We start from the raw sequence: 15186 nt of genomic DNA, 5'->3' as shown, positions 1-15186 counted from the left end.
AAAGAGTCCCAAGCGATCTTACCACTATAGAATTGGGATATGTACGGTACGAAGGTAGGAGAGAGCTGACCTCGCTCGAAGTGAGCTAAAAAAAAAAGGAAGTTAGAAGTGAAAAAGGAACAGGAAAAACTTATCCCACAAAGTGTTCTACGTTACCAATTTTTGACGACCACTTCAGAACAAATAAATCATTGAGTTGTCCAAAGGTGAGCTCATTAACGGGAAAGAATAAGAAAGATTTGTGCCATTTTTCACTCTTCTCGGGAATTTCATCAAAGACCTTAAGTCCCGAGAGCGGACTGGCATAAAGAGTGCCTTTAGTTCGCCCAGACTTCACCATGTAGGCGTGAAGAAAGTCGTCGAGCGACAGAAGGTATGTTGGTCGATGTAACCTTCGCCAGGTGGCCGTGTCGATCGACACCAGGAGGGTGTCACTTAACACAACCCCTTCAGCAGGCGGCTGACACTTGCCTTCCCTGGTTAAATTGTTTATATGTTGTTTGTTGGTAGGAGATTCTCAATTGCTTGTGTGTATAGGCCAGTAGATGGGAGGATTGTCTCATTGGGTATTTATGAAAATACTCATGCTTCTCAATTTGTGTTTGTGGTTCAGGTAAAGGTAAAGTGTGATCGTGGAATCAATGCAATAAAGAGGAGCATGTTCTAGAGGCTTCATTGTTTTGTTCTATGCTGTTATTAGGTTGCTAGAATGGAATGTACTGGTCTAAAACGGATGCTTAGGTTGTTGGTTCAATGTTCTATGACTTGATTTATGTTATTGGTATTGTTAGATAGATGTTATTGATTTCTTCATTATTGGTTATTTATTTCATTGGTATAATGTTCTGTTATTTCCGCTGCTTGATTTGAATGGTTAGATTGACAATAAGTATGAGACTACTAGAAAATTATTATTATATTAAAAACAGAAAATATGGGTTGGTTTGTTTCAACCCCTCTTGAAAGAAAAAAATAGAGCTGATTCGGATCGAGTTTTTTAGTCGGTTTAGGATTCAATTTTGGATTCGGATGAGGTGTTTCTTCTATGGCCCTGATTAGTAACAGACATTTAAGACTTTCAAATTATTTAAAGCATGACAGCTATTTTATTGTAAGTCACACTTTTTTTGCTTTTACATTTTTTTAAAGCTTCGAAAGCAAGTTAAGTCAACTTCTTTTTTTCCTTCCTTGTTTTCTTATTTTTTTTAAAGTATCAAAACCATGCTTTAAAACTAAATACTTATAAAAATATTCTTTTTTTGTCTCCCCAATGTATTTAAGAGCTCTCCAAAAGTATTTTTATATATTTACATAATATATTTTTACAAATTAATAATTATCATTCTTTTCTATTTCTTTTAAGATCTATTTCAATAATCATTTTTCTATTTTCATCATGATCACTAATAATGGTGTAAAATAGTTTATGAAATTCATCATTAGTAAGAGAGTAACATTCAAAACAATGCATTGATTAGTGTTTAATAGATTTTTGACTACTCATATAACTAGTCAAAAAAAAAACACATTCAAAACAATTAAAAATTAATCACCAAAAACAAAAAGAAAAAAAAAGAGAATTTTCATACAAAATCACATATTTAATTGACTTACATTTTTAAAATTTTAATTTATCATAAACAAAATTTACTCTTGTTATTAAATTGCTATATGAATTAAATTCTGACATAATTTATATTTATTATAATTATATTATTAATATATAATAATAATAATAATAATATAAAAATCAGCTACAACTTTAAAATTTGTTGATAAACAATCAGTAACAGTTAAAATTTTTACAGTCAAGGCACCTACAGATTAAATTCTAAAATTGAGGTCTCTATAACCAAAAATAACCAGCCAAAACCTATATCAAATGTCACATGTTAAATTGTGAAGAAAAAATTCATAACTTAAGAGGGGGTATTGTTTAGGGATTGTACAAGATTTTGTCAAATTTAGATTTTGAGAGACTGTGATGGATATCTAATGATTTTGGTGGATTTTCATAATATTTTTTGTGATTTTAAAAAGAATTTCAATGGTTTTTTTGGAGAGATATATTTGGTTAGATTTGGTGAGATTTTAAAAGATAGTGAAGAGTAAAAACAATACACAATCATCGACAAGTTTATGAACATAATTGTGTAGAGAAAGCCGAGAAGGTTTTCTTAATTCTAGTGAGTCTTCTTCTTCATGTAGAACAATTGAAAACAATACACAATCATCAAGAAGTTGATGTTCATAAGCATTGTTAGTTGGTGTGAGTCTTCTTCTTCCCCACCGCCGCTGGTGAGATGCTCTATCAGGTGGTGGATGACATTGCCACCGCCGATGATGATAATTAACAAGAAGAAGAGCTGTGGAGCAATTTGATAATTATCATCATCGTCTTCTTCTTCGTCGTTCTTAGATTGTGTATTGATAATTTATCAATAAGAAGAGCAATTTGATAATTATCATCATCGTGGATGATGAATCTAAGAACGACGAAGAAGAAGACGATGATAATAATTATCATCATGTTAATGATCGAACAGAATCTCTAAAGCAGACCCTTATCCAATTTGTACCATACCAATATACCATCGTAATAGTTTCTTCACAATGGTTTCTACATATCTCTGGAAATTCTCCACACAAGCCAGCTTCCATTTCTCTTTCCACAAGCTTTCTAATATGAATCTATCGTCAAGAACAAAACGATACAGACCATTTTCGTCATTCTTCCTAAATTGAAGAACATAGGGATCGATGATGATAAATTATTATTTCAATTGAAAAATAAAATAATTAGAAAAGAGCATTAGAACTCTCCCAAAATCTGTTTCTGAAGTATTTTACAAAGAATTTGTTAATTTTTGAATAACAATGGATTTGATATGATTTTCACAAATTGTATATTAAATAACAAGTGATTGTATATGATTCTGAATGATTTTATAAAAATCCAAGTTGAATAACATATGATTTAAGAGAATAAACTGAAATCACTAGTTGAATAACAAGCCATTTTACAAATCTTCCAAAATCCTTTAAAATGTCTAATTCAATACCTCCCTCTTATGTCAACCATTTACATTATGCCAAAAAATCTTTGTATTGTAAGTTTTTAACAACAAAAACTACTTTATCGAAAGTAAATAAATAAAAAATCAATACCTGATGAAGGATAACTTACTGAAAAGGCACACTATCACGTGATATACTGATATAATAAACCCGACGATCGCGCATGCTTAAGTCAAAACTCAAATGCATGAAAACAGAAAACATGCATATACTACACACATGCATATATATTTGTCAGCATGAGGCGACACCAACATGCATGCATGGATGTTTGACACATTCACAAGCTGGACAATAATAATTATTCAAAAACTGTAGAATTTACGACATTAGTTTAAAATACAACAAGTGGGGTTTTAAAAAAAAAATTTGTTTACATAGATTAAGAGAAATCAATCACAGCGTGCTTCTCGTCACTATCCAGCTGTTTTTAAGGTTTGGTGGACTGGATTACCCTTAAAAGTGTCGACCTTTCTTAATGAGATTACAGGGTAATTTAGGTAAAAATCTAAAGCTAAGAAAATAATGAGAATAATAAGAAGAAGAAACATAAGCTTTGCCCGCTTTATTGGGGATCCCACGTTTGTGATCAATCAAACGGCTCAGCTTTGACTAGAAGAGGAAAACAGTTAAGGACCACTCATAAATCACGGTCCCATGTGGATTTTAATTGTCCAATTTTCAGTTATACCATTAATTCAAGTTTCCCATAAAAGTACATTCTTTTGGCATCATTGTATAACTATTATTATTTTACAATATATATGTATATAGTATATTATGCTAATACAAATTAAAAAATTATAAATTTTTTTAATTAAAACATTTTTATTAGTGAACAGTTACAAAACGAAAGAAATTTTTGGGAACGAAAATAGAAAAAACAAATTTAGGTTTTAATGGTTAAGCGAATGAGTTCTATCGCCGAATGAGTTCTTTAACCGGAGTATTTAGATCTCATCTCAAAACCATCACCAACGGTAATTCGAATCCATCACAAGCCTTCTGAAATAGATCAATTCTTCGACACTCTGCCACCCATTCGAATCTTCTACCAAGCAAATTTTATAAAAAACGAATTTTAATCTTAGTTACATATACAACTAATAATTTTCCAAAAAAAATTATTATATATAGTTTTATATGAACTATTAAATAATATCATAGTTTCATCATCTTTAATTGTATTAAATAATGATTTCGATAATATTTCTTTTGTTGAAAAAATTATAAACGGTTTTACAAAATCTTATGATAAAGCTACTATTCGAGAGATGAATAGCTTTTATCCTTAATATATGACTATAATAAAAAATTATACTAAGAACTAATCTGTAGGAATAATTTGTTTCGTAAAATGTAAACTAATCAAATTAACTTGATATGAGCTTTATGTGTCTATTTTGGTGAGATTTGTTCTAGGAGTAGGGATCTAAGGTTAAGGAAGTGTTGGAGGCTTTTGTGGTGTTAGTTTCGTCATTGTTGGTCAGAATCGTCTTGTTTAAGACGTGAGTGCATGACCATGGCTTATCTAGGTTTGATATTTTTATGTTTTGTGTTCTGTGAGTTGTGTGATTGATTCCCTTGCTTATTTTTTTCTGATTTTGTTGTTCATATGGCTTTGTAAGACTCTTGTGTGGACCTTGGTTTAGCTTGGTGCGACTAGAGAAGGAGATCTGATTTGAAGCTTTGAGGATAACAAAGCTTGGCATCGGTGTCGACCAACACCTGGAGGGTGTCGGTCGACAACAATGAGTTGATATCACGAGAGCTTTGGTGAGTTTCGGTCGACTCCATGTGGAGGTGTCAGTCGAAACAAGCTAAGATTTTCGAGTCGTCAGGAGGCCAGTGTTGATCAACAACCTTCAGTAGGCGGTTGTTGTTTGTTACTTGCCTAGTTTGATTGTTCTTGTTCTTGCTTGTTGATTTGAGATTCTCAAAGTTTTTGTGTATAGCTAGTAGATGAGAGGATTGTCTCACTGAGTATTTGTGATACTACTCATGCATCTCAATTTTTGTTTGTGGTCCAAGTAAAGGGAAAGTGTGATCATGCAACCAAACCAATCCTCTAATGGCTCGTAGATGTGTTGTATGGCTATTGATAGGTTTCTAGAGTGGGTTATTAAAATAGTGTTAGGTTGCTAGTTTATTGTTTCTTGGTATTATTGGATTGATGGTTATTGGTTTTTGGTTTATTCGTATATTGGATTCAGTATTTAATGATATTTGGTTATTTTAGGAGAAAATCGAGGGTTTGGCCGGTGGAGGTAGGGTGGAGTTGGTGTGGACAATGTCGTTGTCGGCGTGGCCAGTGGTGTTGGGCTTCCAGGTGTGGGAGTCACAGTAGGTGGAGCCCTTGGTCGAGATGACCGCATTACGTACTTATTGATGAAATTGTTGGAACGTCTACCATGAGTTGTTATGATGCAGGCTCTAGTTGTACCGCATAGGGTAGCAGGAATGCAACACCACATGGCTGCAGCCGCAGGAAATTTGTCACAATCCATCTGTATGTTGGAGCATTTGCAAAGATTGTTCACTAATGGTATTGAGCCTACTTTACCTGATGCCTGGAGGATTAGGATAAAACAAAACTTCTAGTCCCTCAGGTTTCCCGATGAGTATCGGGTTGACATTGGAGTTCATGACCTAGCAGATGATGCTCATGTGTGGTGGAAGTCGGTGGCTGCCAGGAGAGTTCGGAAGGAGATGACGTAGGGTGACTTTGTGGAGGCGTTCAACAGCAAGTATTTCCCTCTAGAGGAACTAGATCAGATAGAAGTGCGGTTTATGCAGTTGATGCAGGGAGCTCAGTTGGTTCGTGAGTTGTATGTAGAGATTAGTTGATTCATAGTGTATGGAGGTCAGACGATGGAGTCCAAGGGGCCCAAGTGCGTAGGTTCATGAGGAAACTTCATGAGGACTTGAGAGTCCATTACAGAATGTAGAACTACAACACACACAAGGGTGGAGTTGGTTGAGACCTCAACTGAGATCAAAGATGACATGAGAACACATGTTCAAACAGCCAGTCTAGCGGTTCAGCCCAGGAAGGTTCAACATCATGGTGGTTTTGGCAAGGGCGTCAAACCTGCACAGGAAACTAAGAGGAAGTGAGAGGGCACGCAAAAGTCAAGTGGTGTGGGATGCTACAGGTGCGGTAGCATAAACCACAAGGTAGCAAACTGTCCTCAAATGAGTGCTCCAACGATAGTTCAGGCGGCAGTTTAAATTTGTTATCAATGGAGGGAGCTAGGTTATATCACACCCAAGTGTCCCTAGTTGCAGGAAATGGCGGTGGTAGTTGTAGTGGCACAGTTTGGAGTGCAACTTGGAGTGTAGGTGTTGGGCGGATAAAGCAGGCGCCTCGAATGTACTCGATCATGGAGACCGGAGGAACCAGTACTGGAGCGATCATAGATATAACTTCAAAGAATCATACTTGGTGAATTTTAGTAGTTTGGATTTTTTTTTATCTGTGATAAAATGTTAGTTTTCTTGCCACATGAGGTTTGTGTAGTGACTTTATTGATGGGTGGGTTTAGGTCCCACGTCTATTTTGACTATACAGCAATTCATCGCTTCATTACCCCGACATGTGTCGAATGAGAAAAATCAGAGGGGATTATAGTGAGCAGTTCAAAGCCATTAAGGTTGTGGGAGACAATTACTAACGGTTCTTGGATGTGCGAGAGGGGTAGATATTCATATTGCATGAGTGTCAATGCCAGCGGATTTGATTATTAGTCTCGTGGAGTTGCATAATGTCATTCATGGAGTGCATGTCATCAATTTCATCGCTGATATCCTGGTGTATTTTAAGAGTTCTGAAGAGCATGTCGTACATTTGAGAGCAGTTCTAGAGAAGCTGCGGGCGCAGAAATTGTTCACAAAGTTTAGTATGTGCAGTTTCTGTCAAAGACAGATGGGTTTTCTAGGTCACAATGTCTCTGAGGAGCGAGTTTTGGTGGATTCAGAGAAGATTCATGCTACTAGAGATTGACCTAGACCGCATAATGCCACTGAGATCAGCAGTTTTCTTGGGTTGGCAGGTTACTACAGGAGATTTTGTGAACAAGGTACGACCGACGACTAAGCTAATAGGGAAGAATGTTCCTTTTGTGTGGTCACCGGAGTGTGAGGAGGGTTTGGCAAGCCTAAAGGAGATGTTGAGTACTAAACCAGTATTGGCTTTGCCTGAGCAAAATGAGGCTTATATGGTGCATACAGATGCTTCCAGAGTCTGCTTGGGTGTGTATTGATGCGGGATATGAAGGTTGTTGCTTATGATTTGTGGCAGTTGCGGAAGCATGAAGACAACTATCCTACTCATGACTTGGAGATGGCAGTTGTGGTTTTTGTCTTGAAGATTTAGAGGTCTTATCTTTATGGCGGGAAAGTACAAGTAATTACATATCATAACAGCCTGAAGTACATTCTCACTCCGTTTGAGCTGATTTTGAGGCAGAGACGGTGGATTGAGTTGGTGGTAGATTATGATCTGGAGATAGCTGACCATCCTGGTAAAGCTAACTTTGTTGTAGATGCTCCGAATCAGAAACGATCGACTTCAGCCTAGGAGTATGATATGAGTATGATATGGAGTTTTTGGTAGGTGAGATTAGTGTATATTGAGGTTTTGTGTTATCTCACAATAGCCTCGAGGTTTGAAGACAACTAATCTTTACGATATAATGCGATGGTTTTGATGTGGAAATAGGACATTTCCTAAATATTTTTTCATTGAATTATACTAAAATCAAGTAAGTATCTAAATTTTCATAAATCTGGTAGCTATGTGTAAATAAAATATGGCTACTAGTAGTAAAAAAAAAGACAAAATAATATTATGATGTTGGGAGAAAGATATTACAAAATAATACTCAGCACATTTTTCTCTCCACCAAGTGCCTATGTGTAGTATGTGACCACTTTCTTTTAACGGACCTAATTCATATTTTTTTTTCAATATTTTAGTACCGTCTCATATTCGATATTACAGACCTGTAATGAATAAAGTGAAATTATACAAAAATCGAAGTGCGTATTCATACTTATAATGCTAGTATCACCGTAGCTGTACTTAACTGGACGTAAAGTACATCTGTTTGCTTTACAACATTTCATTATCGATATTTAATTTTTTTATGCTTTATGTTGTAATTAATCAGAACAAAATATATTTGTGTAGATGATTTTAGGTTGATAACAAATATCTATTTATAATGTATATAATATGCAACATGCATATTATTAACTACGAGCTGGTGGGCTAGTCATTCAAATTTGGTGGAAGAGTTGTTTTATTAGTACATGTGAGGAATTGATTTTTTTAGAATTGTTTAATTTTATCTCTTTAACCAAATGAATATGGGCTCATTGGTTTGGATATATTTGTAAACTTATGAAATACTCTCTCTCCAAATATTAATTTCGGATTCTTATATAAATATAGAGATTTATCCTGAAACCTGAATTATAAAAAAAAAAAAAAAAAAAAGAAAAAAAACATGTCTATTATTTTTAAGAAAACATGCATATTATCGGATTAAATGGTGTTTCGGTCTTATTATGTCCACATATTATGCTTCTTTTGTAATCATCACTTACCAAAACGTTCGGTTTAGATCTTTCCAAAGACTTTTAACTTTTCTTCAAAACATTGTTTTTTTGGTTTGTAATGATAACTAAATATTATGTGACTCTCATTGATATTATATATATATAAAAAAACCTGAGCTCAAATAACTAAAGACCAGGCCACATATTATTCCAAAAACCCAATTTTCTCTTTGTAACTTTGTTTTTCCGACATAGGGTATTAAAAACAGAAAAGCACTAGAGCCTGCGAAAACCCTAAATTCGCCGTGAGAGGGAGAACCGGAGAGGGCTCCGTCCCGATTAGTTTTTTTTCTTCTTTGTTGTTCCTTTCAGTCTCCTGTTTCTTGTTATGTTATCATTGTCGGTTGGATGCTTCCCGAAGGTAGTGGATCCGACGACTCCTTGGTGTGTGAAGCGAAGATCTGTTGGGTGGAGGTCGCCAGTGAAGGCTCTGATGCAGATGTTAGAGAACAGCGTCCAATCTTGGCCATGTCTGGTGGATCTGTGGCGAATTCGTTTTCTGTTTTGTTACTGGCGGTTTGTGGCGAAACCGGTGGTTTGTGGGCTTAGGGGAGTAGTGAGGGCTGAAGCTTTCTTCGACGAGCTTTAGTGGTGGGTTTTAGATTCTTCCTCAAACCTTACCTCTCATATCAGCCATGGCGGTGTCCTGCAACAAGAGGTGGTGGTGTTTTGTTTTTCTTTCAGTCCGACCAAGGTGGTGAATGCTTTATAACTGAACGGAAGTGATGTTGTCAATTTGAACTTTCACTGTAAGGTGATGATATGCTAATCTGTGCTCCAATTTCTAATTTTAATGATTAGCATTCTGGTTTTGTATAGTTAGTTCGGAGAACCATCTATTTCGCCGATTATTATAGCTTCATGACTCTTAGTCGGATCAGTTGGATGTCGTGTCCATTTTAGGTTTAAGACCAGAACAGGGAAAACCGGAGAGACCAAGCTTTTCTGATAATGCGTCTATGGGTGTTGAAGCTATTGAGAAAAGTTCTACGCGTCGATCATGAGGATCTCATAGCTGGATTTTGAGCTGTTTTCAGTAGCAGCTTAGGCCTCTTCTGTGTTAGTATTTGTTTTCGTGTCATTGGGTCAATTTAGGTGGTTTAAGAGATGATTTCACTCCGAGTCGTGGAGTGATATCTATCTCATAGTGGTTAAAAAATGCAATGGTTCTCGATTGGGTAGCGTTGGATCTGGCTATTGTTCCAGGGTTGTATTTGATCAACCATTGTATTTGTTGTGGTCTAAATCTATAGAGGTGAATGTAATGTGTCTTTGATTTGGTAAATGAAAAGTTGATGTTGAGCCAAAAAAAAAACTTTGTTTTCTTCCGCTATTCGACTAGTTTCTACCTTGTTCCGGCTAGGAAATGCATTGCTATTGTGTATTTGTATTATTAAATCAAGAATATTTCATGCGACCGGAAAGCCAATTGGAGGAACCGAGTATTCTAGAGTGAAGAAATTGGATGAACAATCCCATAAATATTTAGTAAAGGTAACGTTTCTAGTAAACAATCCGCATAAAATTAATCGGTGTATTTACACAGCCAATTTAGTTAACTTGTTAAGTTGAAAAAATGGTCAAGTAGAATTATAGAAATTTATAAGAAAATAAATTATAGATTTGTTCCACGATTTAATATAAAACCATTATTTTTTCTTATCTACCAACATCTTTTTGGAAATATAACATCTTAAAAACATCTAAAATTTTTAGTATACTATTCTAACTTTGAAATCAAATCAACAATATATTTAAAACAAAATATAAACTTTCACCCCAAAAAAAACCAAAAAACAAACTATTAACTATTCATGTCACAGTTAATAAAAGAGGAATTCCTCAAAATATCACAATTTAAGTATTTTATCCAAAAATACTACACTTGAGTTTTTTTCCAAAAATACCACAAAGTTTTTCTTTTCCAAAAATACCACAAACACAAAAAAAATTATTTTTCATTGGATATAAAAAAATTTTAAGGTTTGGGTTGAAATTTTTAAGTTTAGAGTATATAAAAACTTTTTTTATTATTTTTTTGGTATTCTTAGAAAAAAAACAAATTTAATGGTATTTTTAGAAAAAAAAATTATGATATTTTTGGGATCAAACTAAAAGTGATATTTTTTTTTTACAAAAAAAAAAGAGAAAACTCATTTTAGTAGTATTTATGAAAATTACCATTAAAAAGAAGTTATCATGTGCTTAAAAAATCAATAAAACTTTTTTAAAATAATAAATTATTCTACACATTTTTGTTTTCTCTTTAACATCACCAATATTATCATTTAATTTTCTACAAATAGTAATCATTAGAAGAAAAAAAAATCAGTTGAAATTACTCCAAAATAAGTTAATCAGTTGAAAGAAACATTTTCCTAATCAAATTTTGAATCTGTTGGATTGAATCATAAAACGACCTTGACATTACTTTAAATTTTATTTAAAAAAATGAAATGACCAACAACAGAGAAAATCTTTAAATGACTAATTTATTCTTGGTGTAATCATGTTTCGTCTCTTTAATAATCTCACTGTCTTATGCGTCAGACCATAAAAAGAACTTCGACAATGTTACTGAAACTTTCCACAGATCCATCTCCTCCAACATTATCTGTACAAACCTCCATGAGATCTCTGTGATACACCACTCTCTCTCTCTCTCTCTCTCTCTCTCTCTCTCTCAAGCTCGGAGAGTATATTAAACACACACAAAAGCCAGATCTTTCTTTCTCTCTCTCTCTCTCTCCACACAAAATAAAAATCGAAACTTCATAGTTTCTGCTTGATGAAAAGTAAAATCCACCACCAGCCCAATGGTGTTGTTACAGGTAACGATAATGGCTGTCGAAGTGAGTCACCAAGCCCGCCTTTATCTCCAAACCGGCGTGTCCTCCGTCGTCAACGGCGGCAGACTTTACTCAGAGCTTCCTCTTTCTCTCTCCGTAGAAATCTCCGTTACTTGCTTCTCCTTCCTATGATTTACGCTTCTGGGCTTCTCATGTGTGTCGGTCCTTTCTCGGGTCTTGTCGGGTGGGTTTATGTTCCCGGGTCTGTTTATCGGAGCCCCGAGATTTACCGGAAACTTAAAGATGACATTCTCTCTGACAATTCAACCGCCCTTGAGGTAGGTTCTTTTTGCATTCTCTTCGTCTTCCACAGTAAAGTCTCGATTTTTATGTCGATTGTTTAAAAAATGTCCCTTTGTTCGATTTTGGTAGCAGTTGTCTTCTGTGTGGAAATACAAAAGGAGACCAAAAATGCCAAAACCTTGTCCTAATTCAACAGTTTCATCACGTCTTGGTCTTACCAGTGGTAAGGAGCTAACTTATTTCCTTTTTAGTTTTTATTTATGGCTGCTTGCTTCCTAGTTTCTTGGATCATTAAATAAACTTGATTCTTTAGAACAATCTTACAAATGCGTTTTGATGAATTTTTGTTTCAGAATCTTCTCATCTTATTCCTACTGGTTACTTGATCGTTGAGGCAAATGGTGGTCTTAATCAGCAGCGTTCAGCGGTATCATCTTCTTCTTGTTCCTCTTGCTAAAACATGTTTCTTGTTATTCAATTTTTTCGATTGTTTCAGATTTGCAATGCTGTGGCTGTTGCTGGACTCCTCAACGCAGTTTTAGTCATACCCCAGTTTGAATTTCATGCTATTTGGAAGGATTCTAGGTAAGTAGCCATTTTAAAAATATCACAGTTTTTGTTAAAATATTTTGGACTAAGGAATGTATAATAATTGTGGCAGCACATTTGGGGATATTTATGACGAAGATCATTTCATATCTAGCCTCGAAGGTTATGTGAAAATTGTGAGAGATGTTCCTGATGAGATAATGACTCGTTTTAATTACAACATGTCAAGTATCCCTACTATTCGGGTTCAAGCTTGGGCTACCGTAAACTACTATAATGGGGAAGTCTATCCGCTCTTAAAGGAACATGGGTAGGTTGACTTATATTATATCTTCTTACATGACTTAACAACTCTTTTTTTTCTTTTTTTTGGTCTCTTAAGGGGGGGATGTCATTGTTTATTTGTTTTCAGGGTTATACGGATTTCTCCTTTCGCAAATAGATTGGCGATGAGTGTTCCACCATATATCCAACTTTTGAGGTGCATAGCTAATTACAATGCATTGAAGTTTTCTTCACCCATATCAACACTAGCTGAAAAGTTAGTCGATCGGATGGTCGAGAAAAGCTCAGAGACCGGAGGAAAGTATGTCTCAGTTCACCTTCGGTTTGAGGAGGTATATTTTTTTTTTTGTCTTTGATGTATTTAGTTAGAGTCACTTTTATGGTTTAGAGAGACAAGGATTTAATTAAAAAGCCTTGTTTTTTTAAGGACATGGTGGCATTCTCATGTTGTCTCTACGAAGGTGGAAGAGCTGAGAAATCTGAAATGGATGTGATCAGACAGAAAAGTTGGAAAGGAAAGTTCAAACGAAGAGACCGTGTCATTAGGCCCGACCTTAACCGAGTTAATGGAAAATGTCCCCTTACCCCGTTAGAGGTTGGCATTGATTAACAACATTTCCGTCAAAATTTTCTTTATTGAGCTTTGTTTTCTAATTGGTATTTTCCATTGTCAACATAGGTCGGTATGATGCTCCGTGGTATGGGATTTGATAACAACACTTCAATATATTTGGCCTCGGGACGAATCTATCAGCGTGAGAAACATTTGGCTCCTCTCCAGGAAATGTTTCCCCGTCTCTACACAAAAGAGTCTCTTGCAACTCCAGAGGAGCTTGCCCCATTTGAGGTTTTTTATTTTGACTTACATCAGTCTCTAAGCCAAATCAACATTTCCAAGTCTGATAATTTGTCTTATTGCTCTGATTTTATTAGGGATATTCTTCCAGAATGGCTGCTTTGGACTACACAGTGAGCTTGTTAAGTGAAGTGTTTGTGACAACTCAAGGTGGAAACTTTCCCCATTTTTTGATGGGCCATCGGAGATTCCTCTTCGGTGGACATGCTAAAACTGTCATACCGGACAAACCTAAACTCGTTCTCCTTCTTCAGAACATGGACGTGAGGTGCAATAACTCTTCCTTTCCTCATCGTAGAGTTAATGTATAATATATATAAACACTAGGAAGAGATGAACCTTTTGATAAAATATAGAACCAAGAAACGACGCAGAGTTTTGACATATCTTCCATAGCTCTCATGCACACAAGAGACCTTATAATGAGCCGTTTTACACTTTTTGAATAGGAATTTGTACAAATTTCCTCTGAATCTGAATCTTGAACAGGTGGGAAGTTTTCAAAAAAGAGATGAAATTGATGCTAGGGGAAAGTGATAGAAAGGGAGTGATGGTACCTAGGGTCAGGAAGATCAACCGGAAAACTTCCATTTACACATACCCTTTACCCGAATGCGAATGCATCTTTCATTTGTCTTCCAATTTCTCAGCTACCGGAAACATTCAGAATCTTGGAGCACTTCATCCAACTTCCAACCTCATGAGTACTGCAAGACTATAGTCTCGACTCTTTTTGACCCTTACACTGAAGCTTTGTGCCAAGTCCTGAACGTTTTTGTGCTCTTGTCGGAATCATATATGGAGGAGATTTTTTGTGAGGGAATTGAGTTCACACAAGTGTAAGAACTCTCTAGGATTGAAACTGTGTTGCTTGCTATTTCTGGTCATGTAGGAGTTAGGATAGTCACAAAAACATTGGTGATTTTCTGTACTTAGGTTTTCTTCTTCTTCTTTTTTTGTCATTACTTTACACTCTGTCTCTCAGATTGTTCAAGTGTATAGAGAAATTTACAGTTGGTCTTTTTTTTTTTTTTTCTGAAAGTTCTTTGTAACAGTCCCCAGCTTCCCACTAGATTTTACATTCAATCGATCTGGCTTCCGCAAACATGTTCTCTTTCGTCTTCATTACACCTTCCTCTTTCGTAATCATATGTGAATCAATGCAAATATGCACGTAGATCTTCAAAGGTTTAAACTACACCGTAGACAACGATTGAGGAATGACGTACAAAATCTAGCTTTAATAACCTTTGATTGTATTGCAACACACCTTGGTTCATCATCATTCAATAGTTTACGTAATTATTGTACGTACTTTAAGAAGTTGAAAATCTATCTAGCTTAGGTCTCTTAAGTATATTCATCTCAAGGAATAAGGGTACTCATGTAATATACTGATTTTGGAATTTAAAATTAGGAAAATTATCTAACACAAACTATCACATCATAATTAACTGATTATAGATTATACAAAACTTTAATATTTTCTAGCCAGTTCCTTTTTTAGTTTTAAACTAGGTTGCAAAGAAATGGAAATACGGAAGCAAAACGTTTCGGATACGTGAAACGATTTTTAGAAAAATAAGAAATGGAAACATTTTGGAAACATACGTGTATATATATATATATGTATATATATTAACATTTTTGAAATACATTTTGGTTTATGCCCTTTTGGTTTTACTTATTTAGTTTTTTTTACAA

General features: G+C 35.1%; 1 protein-coding gene across 2 annotated transcripts; it reads left to right on the top strand.

Annotated features, from left to right (window-relative positions):
* Nucleotides 1-11165: 11165 nt before the first annotated feature.
* LOC109124410 (O-fucosyltransferase 11) lies at nt 11166-14587 on the top strand. Of its 2 annotated transcripts, none has more exons than XM_010501789.2 (10): nt 11166-11827; nt 11925-12015; nt 12146-12219; nt 12289-12377; nt 12454-12651; nt 12754-12958; nt 13054-13221; nt 13306-13473; nt 13560-13750; nt 13972-14587. In XM_010501789.2, exons 1-10 carry the CDS (start codon nt 11489-11491, stop codon nt 14201-14203), a joined length of 1755 nt encoding a protein of 584 aa, XP_010500091.2. In that variant the 5' UTR covers nt 11166-11488; the 3' UTR covers nt 14204-14587. The 2 variants fall into 2 exon arrangements, with proteins under 2 accessions (XP_010500091.2, XP_010500090.2); XM_010501788.2 differs by having other exon boundaries at nt 11210-11827; nt 11922-12015.
* The last annotated feature ends 599 nt before the right edge of the window (nt 14588-15186 follow it).

This window comes from Camelina sativa, chromosome 3, assembly GCF_030686135.1.
Source record: "Camelina sativa cultivar CO46 ecotype springtype chromosome 3, ASM3068613v1".
NCBI lineage: Eukaryota > Viridiplantae > Streptophyta > Magnoliopsida > Brassicales > Brassicaceae > Camelina > Camelina sativa.
The sequence above is the reverse complement of the archived record's forward strand: the minus strand, read 5'-3'. Positions and strand labels throughout refer to the sequence as shown.

Excerpts from the sequence above, each read along its gene's own strand:
- LOC109124410 (XM_010501788.2), top strand. The coding sequence starts at position 11,489 with ATGAAAAGTAAAATCCACCACCAGCCCAATGGTGTTGTTACAGGTAAC. Across the intron at positions 12,378-12,453 it reads GCTATTTGGAAGGATTCTAG|CACATTTGGGGATATTTATG; the intron begins GTAAGTAGCCAT and ends TAATTGTGGCAG. Across the intron at positions 13,751-13,971 it reads CTTCAGAACATGGACGTGAG|GTGGGAAGTTTTCAAAAAAG; the intron begins GTGCAATAACTC and ends AATCTTGAACAG.